At 34.0% G+C, this 16,937-nt stretch overlaps 1 protein-coding gene across 6 annotated transcripts in view; it reads left to right on the forward strand.

The window, feature by feature from the left end:
- Positions 1–16,937, forward strand: part of LCORL (ligand dependent nuclear receptor corepressor like) — a 152,011-nt gene that overhangs the window by 71,449 nt on the left and 63,625 nt on the right. For all 6 annotated transcript variants that reach the window (XM_044680116.1, XM_044680115.1, XM_044680113.1 and 3 more), the window contains exon 5: positions 13,249–13,500. In XM_044680116.1, coding sequence (XP_044536051.1) covers positions 13,249–13,500 — 252 coding nt within the window. The remainder of the gene's footprint in view (positions 1–13,248; positions 13,501–16,937) is intronic.

Below are 16,937 nucleotides of genomic sequence, written 5' to 3' on the forward strand. Positions count from 1 at the left end.
TAACTGTTCCCTTCCATAGTCTTTAATTCCTTAGAAACCTTTGAATCTTCATTGGGAATCAATTATATACAGAGCTATCCTTACACAGTGGAAAATTGGAACCGTTGTTGCAGGTAGTTGATTAAGGTGGTACTTTGACTAAAGGCTTTTCCATAGTTTCCTGCCTTCAAGAAAAAGGAAGGTTGGCCTATTGCTCCCCCATTATATAGTTTTCCTGAGAAGGAAATGTATGTCAGAAACTTAGCAAGCACTAAGAGAACAGCTTTTGATAAATTATAAATTTCTGAAAAATGATAGTGCCTATTTACAATAATTATCAACAAGGTATTATATGGAATGGGGAATGCTTTTCCTGATCCTCCTGAGTAAAGCTGTCAAATATTTATTTTGAGTAAAATGTTCTGAATTTCCAGATATTTGGAAATATATTCAAATATAGAATTGCATTTCAAAATATTTTCAGACCAAATCATTCATGCCATTGATGCTCTTCATTAGCATGAAAAAATTCAGTTAACCATATTTTTGTACCTTTGTTAAAAAAATTTCTAAATCTATTTGGCTGAAAGATGATGTGTTGTAGAGTATGAGATATCTGGCCTCAAAGTAAAGAAGATCTAGGTTCTAGTAATGCCTCTAACTTTCCTTGTCAGGGCCCTTAACCTCTCAACCACTCTAGTCAGCTCTTTAAGGTTGTGAATTTCAGAGCAGATGCCATAATGCAAAGGGAGTTTCCTCCCCCAAGAGTTTCCTGAGCAACGAATATAGATGTGCAGTAGGTAGAACACCAAACTTGGTGTCAGGACAACAGAAGTTCAAACCCAGCCTCAGACACTAACTAGCCCTGGGAAAATAACTTAATTTTTATCTATCTCAGTTCTCTCATTTGTAAAATAGGGATAATAACACTTACCTCCCATGGTTGTTATGTGAATCAGATGAGATATTTGGAAGGTACTTTGCCCAAACCTTAAAATGTTTGTGTGTGTGTGTGTGTGTGTGTGTGTGTGTGTGTGTGTGTGTGTACACACATATATATGATAGTTATTTCATTTTCTCATCTTCATAGGACCAGGCTTGGTACATTATAATTGTACATTATTCAATTTTCTTTTTTTATATTTTCTGTTATAGCATTCTGTTTATTTTTCCTCATTCTGTGTATTTATTTCTCTTTGCATCAGTTCTTAAAAAGAAGTTCAAGTAGACTAGATTGTTAGAACTATAAAGTATCTTAAAGATCATTATCACTATCAGGTTGTAATCCAGGTCCAGAACATCTGTGACTTTTTTCTCAGGGGCCATTCTGTTCCCTTTTAGAAAATCGCCACTTATTGGAAAAATCTTTTTATAATTGAGTCAAAAATTGGTTCTTATACTCTTTGCATTGGACATAGCTTAAAAGAGTATCATATGTAGAACTATAAAGAGACCACCTAGATAACCTAAGTTGAGGATCCAAAAAGATTTCAACAATAAGATGAAATTTGATAGGGATATATTTAAAATCTTTGTTTCAGAAAATCAGCTTCATATAATCAGAGCCACACATTAACTAGGCCAGTGTACCTGGAAAGAACAAAACTTGGACACTGTAATTAATGGCCAACCTTGCCTCCAGGGAAGAGTTGCAAAAGCATATCTTTTCTTTGCAGAAATATGGAACATTGCATGTTCTGTTATATAGTTGATGTATTTGGTTATAGTTATGTTAAATTGCTTTTTCATCTTTGTTCTTTTTTACAAGGAATTAGGGAAAGGAAAGATTCAGAAATGGTAGAAATCTACTTGACAGGAAGGGTACATGATTACATAGCATTTCATCTGAAAAAAAATTCCAGAAATTTTTGTGGATCACAAGCTTCTTGTAGGAGGACAGGTATATGTAAGAGGGACATTGGTAAGTTAGAGAGGCAGGTAAGATACCAGGATAGTGAAGTAGTTAAGAGTCAAGATCGTGCCATGGGAGGATTGGAAATATTTAGTCTGTGAAAGGTTAGATTCTCAAGGTATATGGTTGCCAACTTTGAAGAATGCCTGTAATGTGGATAAGAAATTAGACTTATTTGACTTGGTGGTTGAAGTTAGTTTTTTTCAGAAGGAAAGAGTAAAAAATTTTTTGTCCTCTCCCTCTCTCTCATACTTACCTGCCCCCTTCCCCCAACTCTGGCAAGCGTCTGTGTATTTGTAAATTAACTCATCATCATCAATCCGTGCCTTCTCATAGCCCTGGGTTGGTACTTATTACTTAGATAACCCTTTCAGAGTATTATAACACACAGATATACCTCAAATCTACATAAATCCAAACCTTTTTTTCTTTTGGTATGTGAATGATTTTAAATGTAATTTTTTTTAGAGAAATTCCATGAGGATAGAAATATTGTTGTAAAATACATATTCCCTAAATACAGGTTGGGAAACTGTGCTGTAGTAATTACTATTTATAATGGAAGTAGGGTTTATCCTATTAGTTAGTCCCTAGTCCTATATATCTTACTGGTCAGTCAGTAAAGGCCATCTCTAGAATCATATAGAAAATCCTCTGTTTGGCATTCAAAACTCTTCGCAATCTAATCTATTCCTACTTTCATATACTTTTTACACCTTACTCTGCAAAATGTACTCTGATCAAATGACACTGTTTTCTTTGCTGTTCCACAATGAAGACATTTCATCTCTCTGCTCAGGGTTTTTTCTCTTTTTCTGAAAAATTCTCCCTTCTTTTCCCTGTGTTCTTACATCCCTGGCTTCTTTTAAATCCAAACTAAAATCTTATCTTTTAGGAGAGGCTTTTTCCTAATTCTTCTTTCCTTCTCTCTCTCTTTTACTTCCTATTTATACTAAATATAGCTTATTTATACATATTTATTTTCATGTCATCTCCCCCCTTAGATAGAAGCTGTCTTTGATGTTTTTTTTATTTCCTGGCATATAATAACCACTCAATAAATGTTTATTGACTGCTGTGCTAAATGCATAGAACATACAAATATGATATGATGTGAGATTTATAATCCTGCAACACATTTCAGAGACTATTTGACTTTTGAGTCCAAAGAAACTTTGGGTAAAATGATAGATGAGTTACTTTGTTCACAAAGAGAAAGAAAAGCCTTGTAAGCAAATAACTGTGATACCAGAAGGGATAGAAGTAAATTATAAAATGGAGCCGCAAGCAAAGTTCCCATAAGAAATATGAGGAGGGAGTGATCACTTTTATGAGTTAGGGGAAAGAGAGGAATATAGAATTTTTTAAAGAAAATCTTGATATAAGTGGTAGCCCTTGGTCTTCGAAGAGGAACAGTGGAAAAAAATTAGATAAATTATTTTTTAATAAAATTATGCATACATTTTAGAGGTTAGGTTTTGAACCACTAAGAATTAGATTTAGTGATTTTAAACAAAATATGTACATAACCAAGTAAGTTAAAAGACACAAACTTCTATCTACAAGTAGAAAATAGTTAGGAATAATAAATGCAACTTGGGCTGATAATTTTACTGCCTGATACATCGAATTGCTTTAAAACCCAAGTTACCCCACCTACTACATTATAAATAGTAAATAGCAGCCTCATGGGTATGTCTTGTCTTTCTCATTGACTCTGTTCAGTGCTTGTTTAGCCTGGAAAAAATTTTTCTTTATATTCTCATTGAGGTATAATTCAGCCATGCTTGCTACAACTACTACTGATAATAATTTATATATATTTATATACATACATATATATGTAATAGTTTAAAAAGCACTTCTGTCACAACCCTGTGCAATGGACATATTCCCATTTTACTGATGAAGAAACTGAGCCTGAGAGGGTGAGGCTATACAGTTCCTAAAGGCAGACCCAGCACTCAAGCCTTTTTACTCCATAGCCAATATTCTGTATGTTAGAGCCTTCAGATTCTGCACAAAAACCAACTCAGCATCTTGTAGCTCAGAATCAATGGAATAAGCTACCAAGATATAAGAAAGAATCATTTATCAAATACTATAGAAAACCTTAATCTAGAATAAAGGAAAAATTAGACCAGCATCATAAATGTTGTGAATATTTGTGTATAAAAGATAGAAAGTCCATCTTATCTGAGAAGCTGAACTTTTTTGGCATGTCAGTTTTTGTGATAAGATTAGAATAGCCCTGAGGATCCCTAACTTTTAATAGTGATGGGCTTAGAGTATAATAGGCAATAGTACTTCTATGGTTTCTGTAACGGTACAGCTTCATGACCCAGTAAGAACTTGAGTTTTCTTTTAGAGTATCTGATAATGGTTGCTTTTCTGTCTGTGGCAACAGAGTATAAACATAGGTACATAAACAGGCATATCAAATATATCTTTCTCAAAGAAGGAGGGGCATATGTTGTGATACAGAACCTTAAACATATGGGTTCTATCAATAAAAGGTTATTCTCTAAATCTTAGTTGCATATAAAATTGAGAGAGAAAATTTCTAATTAGAAGTATTATGATATAGTAGAAAATGCATACTGACCTTAGAGATACCAAATTTAGGATTTCATTAATTAATTATGATGGTTATCTTCTTTCCTTTCCTTATATGTAAAACAAAGATATCTTTTACCCCAACAAGGATTAGACAAGTCTCTTAAAAGTTCTGTATCAGGGTAGCTGGGTGGCTCAGTGGTTTGAGAGCCAGGCCTTCAGACTGGAGGTCCTACTTTCTAATCTGACCTCAGACACTTTCCAGCTGTGTGACCCTGGGCAAGTCAATATTGCCTAGCCCTTACCACTGTTCTGCCTTAGAACCAATACATAGTACTGGCTTAGAGATAGAAGGGTAGATCAATGGAATAGAGTTGGAGTAAATGACAGTAGCAAGATAGTGTTCAATAAAGTCAAAGTTCCCAGCTTTTGGGACAAGAACCCACTATTTGACAAAAACTGCTGGGTGAATTGGAAAACAGTATGGGAGAAATTAGGCTTAGGTCAACATCTTACACCCTATACCAAGATTAACTCAGAATTGGGTAAGTGACTTAAATATAAAGAGGGAAACCATAAATTAGGTGAATGTAGAATAGTCTACCTGACAGATCTATGGGAAAGGAAGGAATCTAAAATCAAGCAGGAGATAAACACTACAAAATGTAAAATGAATAATTTTTATTATATTAAATTAAAAGGTTTCTGTACAAACAAAACCAATACAATCAAAATGAGAAATGAAGAAACAAATTGGGAGAAAATTTTTATAGCAAAAACCTCTGACAAAAGGTCCAATTTCTCAAATCTATAAGGAGCTAAGTCAATTATACAAAAAAATCAAGCCAATTCCCCAATTGACAAATGTTCAAGGGACATGAATAGGTATGTTTTCAGATAAAGAAATCAAAACTATTGATAAGCACATGAAAAAGTGTTCTAAATCTCTTCTAATAAGAGAAATGCAAATCAAAACAGCTCTGAGTGTACGCCTCACACCTAACTGATTGGCCAATATGACAATAAAGGAAAATAATAAATGTTGGAGAGATGTGGCAAAATCAGGACACTAATGCATTGCTGGTGGAGTTGTGAATTAATCCAGCCATTCTGGAAGGCAATTTGGAATTATACACAAAGAGCTTTAAAAGAATGCATACCCTTTGATGCTGGGTTTGTACCCCAAAGAGATAATAAGGAAAAATGTGTACAAAAATATTCATAGCTGTGCTCTTCATGTTGGCAAGAAATTGGAAAATGGGGGGGGGGTGTCCATCGGTTGGGGAATGGCTGAACAAATTGTGGTATCTGATGGTGATGGACTACTATAGTGCTGAAAGGAATAATGAACTGAAGGAATTCCATGTGAACCAGGAGAACCTCAGTGAACTGATGTAGAGTGAAATGAGCAGAACCAGAAGAACATTGTACACAGAAGTAAAACATTGTGAAAAAATCCAATGTAATGGACTTTGCTACTAGTAGCAATGCAACAAGCCAGGACACTTTTGAAGGAATTATGTAAAAGAATGCTATCCACATTGAGAGAAAGAACTATGGGAGTAGAGATGCAAAAGCAAAAATATGACATCACTTATCACATGTATATTTGGGGATGTGATTTGGGGTTTAGGTCCTAAAAAAATTGCTCTATAGCAAAAATGAATAATATGGAAATGGGTATCAAGTAACAACATTTGTACAACCCAGTGGAATTGCTTGTCTGCCCTGGGAGCGGGGAGGGAAAGAAAATGAATTGTGTAAATATAGAAAAATATTTAAAAATAAATAAAATGAAATGAAAAATCTTTAATTAAATAAAAAAAGTTCTGTATACCTGTTTCTTGCTATTAATAATAATAATAGTCCTATCTCCCTTTAAAAAATCAGCCAGAATCTTTTTGTTTCTAGCTTTCAAGTTTCAAATAGTGGCTAGGAGTACTATTTCTACTAGTTGCTATTCCCACAAATTGTCTTGTTGGATTTTTTGGGAAATATTTATAATCTTATGCAATGGAATTATAATTGAGTTAAGTATATATTGTAGTAGGTCCTTTGAGATACAAATGTGAAGAAAATGTGATCCACGACTTTAGAGAATGTATTGTCTAATTAGATATTTAAAATATAGTTTACAAGCTAAGATTTAAGTTGAAAATTACCACTATACCAAAGGCCCATGTTCATTGATTTTTCTATTTGTACTTGAAATTGGTAAAGGGGAATATTTAGTTGTTGGCGAATTTTATTGACTAATACAAAGTATAACAGTAGCAGAAGTTTGTATTGTTTTTTTTTTTGTTTGTTTGTTTTTAACCCTTACCTTCTGTCTTGGGGTCAAACTATGTATTGACTCCAAGGCAGAAGAGTGGTAAGGATAGGCATTGGGGGGGTCAAGTGACTTGCCCAGGGTCATACAGCTGGGAAGTATCTGAGGCCAGATTCGAATCTAGGACCTTCCATCTCTAGGCCTGGCTCTCAATCCACTGAGCTACCCAGCTGCCCCCTGTATTCTTGTTTTTACATACTTTAGTTTATTGTAAGAAACCTGAATGAATGTTATAGAAAATGATGTATTATCAAAGGCAGTGCTGACTCTGCAATTGTACAGTAAGTGAGATCTAGAGAAATTTTTCTGCAAGATGGGCAATTGGGCAATAGAGGAGAGGAACAGTTGCATTGAGTGGTATAGGAAGATGGAGAAGAGAAAGCTCAAATCACTTTGAGATAGCTTTTGAAGAAGCAAAATTAATTAGGAGTGGGGTCAAAGGGAGAGGAGGCAAAAACATTAAATTCAGGACTGGAAGTGACACTGAAAGATCATCTAAACCTTCAGAAAATGAAATCCATTTAAGCATATATGAAGTGTTTCTGCCTATCTCATCAAGGCAGTAAGGATGTGGGAAGAGAATGTAGTACAGTATCTATCACCTTACCCTGATTATTTTTAAAGACTTTCCTGAAAGGTCTGTTTATACAGCATTACTCTTTATCAACTAGTCTTTTTTTGCCTTTTGGGAGTAAATGTTCTAATACCTCTGGAGCCTGACTTAAGAACTGAGGGGAAGGAAATTGAAATGAAGTACAGGACCATCTTTGAGATGTATGTAATTTAAAAATTTGTCAGTTTAAATATATGTCTGAACTCTTCTGTCTGGCACATACCAGAATTCACTTTCATAATTATTTGGTCATAACAATTAAAAAGAACCAGAAAAGGAAACAATATTCAGTACTATTAGCATAGAAGAGGATCAGCAAATTGAGAATTTCTAGCTAGTTAGCAAGCCTAACCTAATAGCATGCCTTTCCCTGATATTTTATTAACTAAAAATCCAGTGTTATCTAAGCTTGAACTACAAAGGAAAGAATTGATTCTATTTATGTGCCTACATCAAGAATTAATATATTTAATAAAATCAGTTATGTTTTTAGCAATAGAAAACATATATCCTTACAATGTTGTCTGAACATCACAATAATTTAAAATTTTATTTGCCAGCATTGTCTACTGTGCAATATTAGTTCTTTCTTTTACAGGGTGCTTCTGAATCCATCAGTTGACTAGCAGAATTGCTTAGACCATCACAATGGCCAGATAACTGAGCTATTTTCATTCATCAACCCATCAATATGGTTACTATGCACTTGCCCTTGTAAACTTATGGGGATAAGCATTCACCAATCAACCGTTTTCTGCACAGGTCAAATACTTATTATTGAGTAGCACAGTATTTTTCCTGAAGGAGCAAAAGAATAGGCATTAAGATCAGTCTCTCACAGGAGTCTCTTACAAAAACTGAACTTAGCAGAAAGGAATGTAGTGAGTGGTGAGTTCCAGAGGGATACTGTTACTTTAGTATATTTGCTGACTACAACTCTTGAAAGGCCATGGAAATGTTCCTGCATTTAGAAAAGTACTGAAGACTGAATTGTTATTTTTACTTATTTTAAACTGCTGACATGATGTTTTCTGTAGCCAATAGAAGAGATGGAACTCCACTAAACTCCAGTGTGTGTGGATAACTCTTGTATGGACTTTGCCTCAGGATGAATTTGTATTGATACAATAAGTTGTTGGGTTTTTTTTTTCAATCTTGATATATACGATTAAAATTTTGTTATATTTTTCAAATTACACAGATACAATTTTTAATAATTGTTTTCTGACATTTTGCAATTCATGTTTTCTCCTTCCATCCCTCCATTCCTCCCTCCCCAAGACAGCAGGTAATATAAGTTAAATATGTACTGTCATGCAATACATAATTCTGTGTTTACTTTGTTGTAAAAGAAGACACATACTATTTACATAAGAAAAAACTCATGGAGGAAATAAAGTGAAAACTCATTTGCTTCAATCTGCAGTAAGATTCCCATCAGTTCCTTCTGTGGCAATAGCTAGCCTTTTTTGTCATGAGTCCCTTGGAATTGTCTTGTATCCTTGCATTGCTGATAATAGTAAGTCAGCCACAGTTGATCACCATGCATTATTGCTGTTACTGTGTACAGTGATCTTCTGGTTCTGCTCACTTTGAATCACTTCATATAAACCTTTCCATGTTTCTTTTTAATCATCCTGTTTATCATTTCTTATGGCACAATAATGTTCCATTACAATCATTAACGTGGACAATTAAAATTCTTTGGAAAATCATATTTTTTGTTAAAAAGAATTATTTATGATTCTCTAGATTCTTATGCATTCTAAGGTAATTCTTTTTCTCCATACATAATCACATAAAATGAAGCATTAGTAGGAATCAAATTATAGATATTAGAGCATCAAAAATTGGAAAATGAAAGAGTTTTGCCATGTATGTATTTATGAATGGATCCTGCATATCTAAATTACTCTTTCTGGCCTAAGATCCTCTTCTTTACTTTGCATTTTACTATATTAAATGCATTGGTTACAATAGCCAGTATTTTCATAAAAATAGCCCTAGGCACTGACCATACCTTAAATATCTAGTTTTTAACTCTTATAGCACTGAGCTTTCTTTAAGATCCTCTGCATACCCATTCTGGTTTTTAAATATTGTTGTTCTTATTTCTTCAAAATTATATTGACTTTGGCTTTGTTGGAATAATTAATGTTGGTTTAATACTATTCTGTCAATTCCCAGATCTATATATCCAGTTTTTATATGTCTTCTCAGCTCAAGTTATACATCATTAGCTGTCTACTAGACATTTTAAATTGGTGTGCCATGGGTATCTCAAACTCATACATAACAGAATTCATTTTCCTTATCTTCCTTCAAATTTATTATCTTCCTGTCATATCTGCCCCCATCTTGCCCAGTCATCCAGGTTCACAACCTCCATGTTATCCTCAGTTCCTCTGAGTCACCCCAAATATCCAGTTCATGTGTTTCTCCACATCTCTTGTATCCTTTTACTTTACTGTTAAAATGGCTTCCACATTAGTTTAGATTCTTGTCACTTCTTTTTTAAACTATCGTGTATATTTATTATTATCATCCTTCCACTTCCTTCCCCATCCATTGTATTATTCTTCCCCATGCTTTTCATTTGGACCTCTATAACATGGGTATTTATAATATTCCTAGAATCCTAGGTCTAGAGCTAGAAGAAAAATGACATCTATTCTAATTTGTGTTTTAGAGATGAGAAAAGTGAGGTTCTGGGATTTTGTGACATGCCTAGGGTCACACAGGTAATAATAATCAGAGGTAATATTCAGCCATCCACACAGAAAAGACTGAATTGTATGCATGTTATCCAAATTACAATATGTATCTGAATAGATACCCTGTGGAGCTTGCCCAAAAGGATATGCCTCTTGGATAGGTAATATAAATAGGCAATGAAGTGGATCTGACATTGGAAAGGAAGGACTACCAAAGTAGCAACAATTTAATTAAAGAACTTTGTTTGAGTATCTATATTGGTAGTGCTCGAAGCCGCTTAACACTAGGTGGCTTCAACTAAGCCAGTGGTTCCCAAACTTTTTTGGCCTACCACCCCCTTTCCAAAAGAAAATTACTTAGCGCCCCCGTCACATACTATCACTGCCCCCAAATGCACCTGTGGCTATCACCACTCCCCCTGGATCGCTGCAGCACCCAGGGGGGGTGGGGAGGGGGTGCCCACTTTGGGAATCACTGAACTAAGCAATATACTCCATCCTAATGGGATTCTCTTACTTTACCTTTATACTCATGGACAAACTTCATCACTATCTCTAGTTTGCTGTTAAGCATTCTAATAATAATAGAATCCAGTAAGTATAAGAGTTTGCACTCAAGAACTAGCACTCTGTTAGATAGTACTTTGGGTTAGGAAGCTAGATTTTTTTCTGGATACCGTTTTTGTGCTTTTCAGTAATCCCAAGTTGCTCCTTAACCTTAAAAAACACATACTCAAACGGATCTTTGGTCTCGTGAGTTTAGGAGATCTTTCCAACAATAGTTTATATTATATCTACCCATCCTATGCAATTCTTGTCCATGTTTTCCCAAAGTTCAAAATAGGGGGACCCTCCAATATGCCACTCTCACTATATTTGCCTGTCTTCATTTTCATCATGTAACTAGCCCATCTTCTCTTTCCTTTAAAATCGTTTCATGTTATCCTTTACTACTATACTTTGATGTTTCTCATTGACTATGTATTCCAGATTACCCATATCCACCTTGGGCTTTTCCATTGTCTTCTGTGTGATACTCATCTTTAGGTATTCAGAAGGAGTGATTTTTTTTCCAGGTCTGGCTGACACACACACACATATATGTATATATGTGTATAGATAATGTATACATTTTTATGTGTGTATAAAATGTATATATAAAATTACTAAAATATTTTAGGCATTGTACTTAGATGTTAGAGGTACATAAATATGCCCTACAGATTACTATTTAGTTTCGATAGCAATATGAATGGCTTTTTACCTATTCAGAAATTTAACTTTTTGTTGTCCTCTCACTATTATCTTCTCAGCAAATTGGCAAAGGAAATTGACCAAATAACTTGAAGTTGAGATCCCACTGCCATATAATCAGGAATTGCTAGTTGAGTAGCAGATTGGAGAGTAGGAAATGTACAAAGAAGTCTTAAAATACTATCGATCAGGAAATTATTCTTACTGAGATAAGACTATACTAGGGACCTTTAAAAAGTGACAAGAATATGATTCTTAGGAAAGTGAATTTTCAAAGTTATGTACCTATAGTGAATTGCCTTCTTTTGACTAACAGCATGAAAATATTTAAAAGATAGGTTTTTATTAGCTTTTTTGTCCTTTAACTTTAATTGGTAAAGGGAGATGGAGAACTATTAAAAACTTGTTTACAGACTTTATTTTTTCCTTTTCACTTTCTCCATTCTGCCAATTAAACTGTCTTTGAAGTGATGTTTCACTTATCTTGTTAACATTTACCACCACTTTGGCCAAACAAATATCTACAGTAAGTCTTGTTTTACCAATTATTTCTCCTAGGTCTTCTCCTAACTATTACTTCCCATTATAATGGTTTAAGGAAAGAATTCTTAAGCTATTGTTGAAATGTAGTTGCAGTTTTTGTCTTGTTGAAATGCTTTTTAAATTGGGGCAGAATGTACGCAAGTGCTTTTTTAATAAGCTTTTATATAGGCTGTTTAAATAGAGGATCAGAATTCTTTGATTTAGCCTTTTACCTTTGAAACATTAGGTTGGGATCTTGGGTAAGAAAAACATGAGAATGGTTTCCTCAGTTTATAGTATTTAATATGCAGATTTTGTAGTTATATACGTTTCATTTCTTGTGTAGAGTGTATCTTTATAAATAAACATTTTTCCTGCTAAGGGCAATCCATAAGAGGAAAAGAACCCCTCCAAAAAATTAGTGTAAAAATTTTGCTACGTGTCATTTCAAGGAAGAATGATCAGGGATTTTTCTTGAGCCAAATGATGAATTTTGGATTAGAAATAGCCAATAATTTTGTAAAGTGATACAAAAGATTAAATTTAATATATTATTTTTTATCATTTATTATATTAGTAGCATGAACCACCAAAAAACTCTTAAGATTATAAGGAGCTGATTAATAGTTTTATGTAATATTAATTTGTTAGTAATTTGGTTTTCATATAGATAACTAACTTCAGCAAGAGCCTACATAATAGAACTATATAGTAGAAAAACATTATCTAATAACTTCAGTTTTCTTGACTAGTTTATTGAGAGTTATTACTACTAAGTAAATGTCAGTTAAAATTATTTGGAGCATTTCCATGGATATTTCTACCATTCAGTTTACAATGAAGATACCGCATTCTGATTTCTTACACTAATATTTGGGGTAAATTTGGAAATATTTGTAATATCTTTTGTTATATTTCTGATTTGTAAAATTTTCATTCTTGCAGTATACTTACTGGGAAGTCTTATAATTACTTTTGGAAAAGCTGTTAATAGAAATGACATTGTTGGCTAATTCTATTGGGAAACATACTTACTGAAAATTTTTAAAGACTTTAAACAATCTCTTCTATTACTTCTGAGTTGTTTTCTTTAACCTTTAAAGAGTGATGAGCACTTGGTTGTTGAAGATGGTGGTGGTGGTGGTGATAATGATGATATTCCAGATTTGGGTTGATATGTTAACATAAAATTAATTTTATCTCACTTAAAAATTCATATTAGAAAGCCTCTGAGACCATGGACAACAATGAATTAATTCTAAAAAGGTTTTCTTATTCATGATTTATAATTTTTTAAATCTATAAATACAAATACATATATTTGAAAATTCTACTTTCTAATGCTTTTTATATGTATTTTTTTTCCTAGATCTTCCTCAGAACTGTGATCCTAACATTCCCCTAGTTGCTCAGGAATTAATGAAAAAGATGATACGTCAGTTTGCAATTGAATACATTTCCAAAAGTGGTAAAATTCAAGAGAATAGAAATGGTTCAGTTGGACCAAGTCTAATATGTAAAGGTATCCAAATGAATCAAATAGAAAACTCCCTTCAGGAAGAACAGGAAGGCCCCCTAGACCTCACTGTGAATCGAACTCAAGAACAAAATACCCAACAAGGTAAGATTTTTGTAATGTACGGTATGTTAGCATATAATTATTTTTGGAACCTACATTTAAAAAAAACTACAATAAATGACTTTCATTCCTTTGCTTGTTTACAGATAAAGCATTTAATATATGGCCAACTCTTATCTTCCATAGTACATAATAGAGAGAAATGCAATTATAAAGACAATGCCAAAGCCTTTATTTTAACTACTGATTTGATAAAAGAATGATGGTCTCTTTCCCAGAGATTCTAACCAGTATCAATTAATTTTATTAAATATCACTTCCTTTTTCATCAGTATGATTAGAGAGAGAAAGGAAGCACTGTACTAAGAAGAAATGTGACCAAAAACAAGTAACTGTTTGGAAAATAAGAAAAGGCATAAATAATTAGCATAGCTGATATTGAGTGTTCAGCATATATACATGCACTATTTTAGCCTCTACTAATTTGGAATTTAGAAAAGATTTAAAAGATATATCTCCTGGCTGTTTATATAAAATAGTTAGGAAAATAGGAAGAAACTATATAAATGAAAAGATTACATACTCAACTACTAAGAGAGAAGCCAATAAGAATCCTGAGTGATATGGCAGGAAGACCTAACAGTGTTTACAGGAAGGGATATTCATAGATTTCTAGATTGAAGGGGTGGTAAAGATCACCTGACCCAGCTGTCCCTTTTAAAAGATGAGGTAACTGAGGGGGCCAATGAGGCCCACTGACTCATCCAAGATTATATATAGAAGAAGCAGATCCAAGATAAAAAATCAGGTCCTTGTAACTATAGATCCATTATTCTTTTCATTCTACCTCATTGCAGAAAGTTTGTCATGAAAAGGTAGAGCATTCCAGATGTATTATAGATAACAAATAATTCTCTTTAGCTGGATCAGAAAGTACAATCACAGAGAAGGAAATTGGAATATTCAGAAAGAAAAAAAAATTTGTTAAAGCCTTGGGAACTACTTATTTTACTTTGTTCCAGAAATTCTAGGGATTTTAAAAGACTCTTTTAGAAGAATATCAAAAGAAACTTAGGAAAGTGTTTCTCAATGTTGGATTATATGGTTGAGATGGAGTTGGGGGAGAATAGAAACAAAGGGTATTCAAATAATTTCAGACATGAGGCATATAGATGGTGGTGGTTGGATTTTTGCTTTTTTTTTTTTAATTTTTTTTTAAAGAAGCTCAGAAATCCAGTTGGATATATTGGACTCATGAAATTCAGAAAAGAAAAAACAAAGATAACAACAACTAAAAAGTTATGAAGAGAAATTAGGGAAATTGGAAAGAAGACTCTACCCCCACTCTTACTATGAACCTTCTTCAACTCATTTCTGAAAGCTGAGACAAGAAAAAACATTTTAGAGCCAATGAGGAATAGACAAGACCATTTGCTTGTCCAACCTACCTTTGGAGAGATAGGAGACCCTAAAATATGACCCTTTTATATAGGATTACAGTAGAAAAAGCATGTTCTATAAAAGTTTAGTAAAAGAGTAAGGAACCATTATATAAAGGGACCCTTTACCAGATATATAAAGTCATGACAATATGCTCTTCAATAATGGAAAATAGTTAATACTCTTTAGTTTTACTTTATTTAACTTTAACTTTCCCTTCTGTAAAATCTAGCAATCCCCATTTCTTTCAGTCATTTCTTGTATCTCACAGTTTTCAGACCTTTCACCATTCTGGTCATATACTCTGTATTTATTAATATGCCACTTAAAATATAGTATCCATAATTGGATACAATATTCCAAACATCTGAGTAGCACAAATATGGTAAAATGATAGATGGGTAGTCCTTGTAGTAAGTTAGATCCTAAGTAATAAGGATATTAATCCTTTCAGGTTGCAGCTTTTGGATAGATAGGAGTTCTTAGTGTGGTAACTGACAAGATTTTCAAAGTAACAGAGGGAAGAGAAGAGCATTCAGAACCTGAGTTCTGCCAGATGTTCCACTGTTAGAAGTCACACCTTGGATAAATACCCAGCAGAGAAGGCTGAGGGAGTAATTAGATTAGTAGTAAAAGCAAGATAGAGTAATATCACAGAAACTAAGGAGAATAGAGTGATTGACTGCAAGAAAGGCTGTAGAGAAGTTTAAAAGGCTATTCAATTTGGCAATTAGGAGTTCATTAGTTGCTTTGGAGACAGCAATTTCTGTAAGTGAAGGCTAGACTTTTGAGAGTTAAAAGAGTGAGAACGGGTGTAGAAGCATCATTTATAGACAGCCTTTTCAAGGAGTTTAGCTACAAATGGAGGAAAGTTATAGAACAGTAGCAGGAATGGACAGATCAAGTGAGGCTATATTAAGAATGAGGGAAACATGGGCATGTTTGTGGGAGTAGAGAAGCACACAGTAGAAAAGAGCTTGAAGGCAAATGAAGGAGTGGAAAATGCAGTTTGTTGGAGAAGACAGGATGAAATGAGATAATTTGTCTTTGAGTTTGAATTTGCCTTGGCAAAAAGGGGCACTTTCTGTGAGAGAGAAGTGAAGGAGGAAATAATGATAAAGCCAATCTGAGTGACATACAATGAAGAAGTGAGAGCTTTTGGCAAATGGCCTTAGTTTTTTCAGTGAAATAGGATGCTAGGTTTTCAACTGAGAAAATGAAGGGAAGAGGATCCATGGGAACTTTAATGAGGAACAAAACGTTTTCAAAACCTGAGGTGGTAAATGGGATAATAAATTAATTAAGGAGTAAAAAAGAATTGCGTTGCTGCTGTAAGGGCCCAGTTGAAGTCATGTAAAATAATTGTATTAGACCCATTCAGCAGTTTCATGATTTTGTTCAGCAGAATACAAGTAAGGACAAAAGCAGCAAAAGTGGGAGTGATCAAAGCCAGAGATTTGGCAGAGCAAGATCAGTAATAAGATAAGGGGGCAATAGACTCAAGAGAACAAAACAGTGTAGAATTGAACTGGTGCAATAAGGGGTCAAGATGGGAAAAGGAGAACAGCATAACCAGTGTAGGAGCCATAATCTAGGAAGGAACTGAGTTGAGGAATTTGAGATCATAATGAGGATGAAGAGCAAGATTTAGGACTTCCAGCAAAAGGAGGGATAAGGGTCAGCTGGGTAGCTCAGTGGATTGAGAGCCAGGCCTGGAGACAGGAGGTCCTAGGTTCAAATCCGGCCTCAGATACTTCCCAGCTGTGTGACCCTGGGCAAGTCACTTGACCCCCATTGCCTACCCTTGCCAATCTTCCACCTATAAGTCAATACACAGAAGTTAAGGGTTTAAAATAAAAAAAATTTTAAAAAAGGAGGGATAGAATGACAACCTATAGTAATCAGAGAAGAAAATTTCATAATTTATGAATGTGGAAATGGATGGTATATTTTATGAATGATGGCAGATTCAAGGGGTATAACAGTCTCTGGGTGAAGTTAACGGCTTGACATTGCAAATGACTAAGTTAAGGAAGGGA

Source organism: Gracilinanus agilis, chromosome 6, assembly GCF_016433145.1.
Source record: "Gracilinanus agilis isolate LMUSP501 chromosome 6, AgileGrace, whole genome shotgun sequence".
NCBI lineage: Eukaryota > Metazoa > Chordata > Mammalia > Didelphimorphia > Didelphidae > Gracilinanus > Gracilinanus agilis.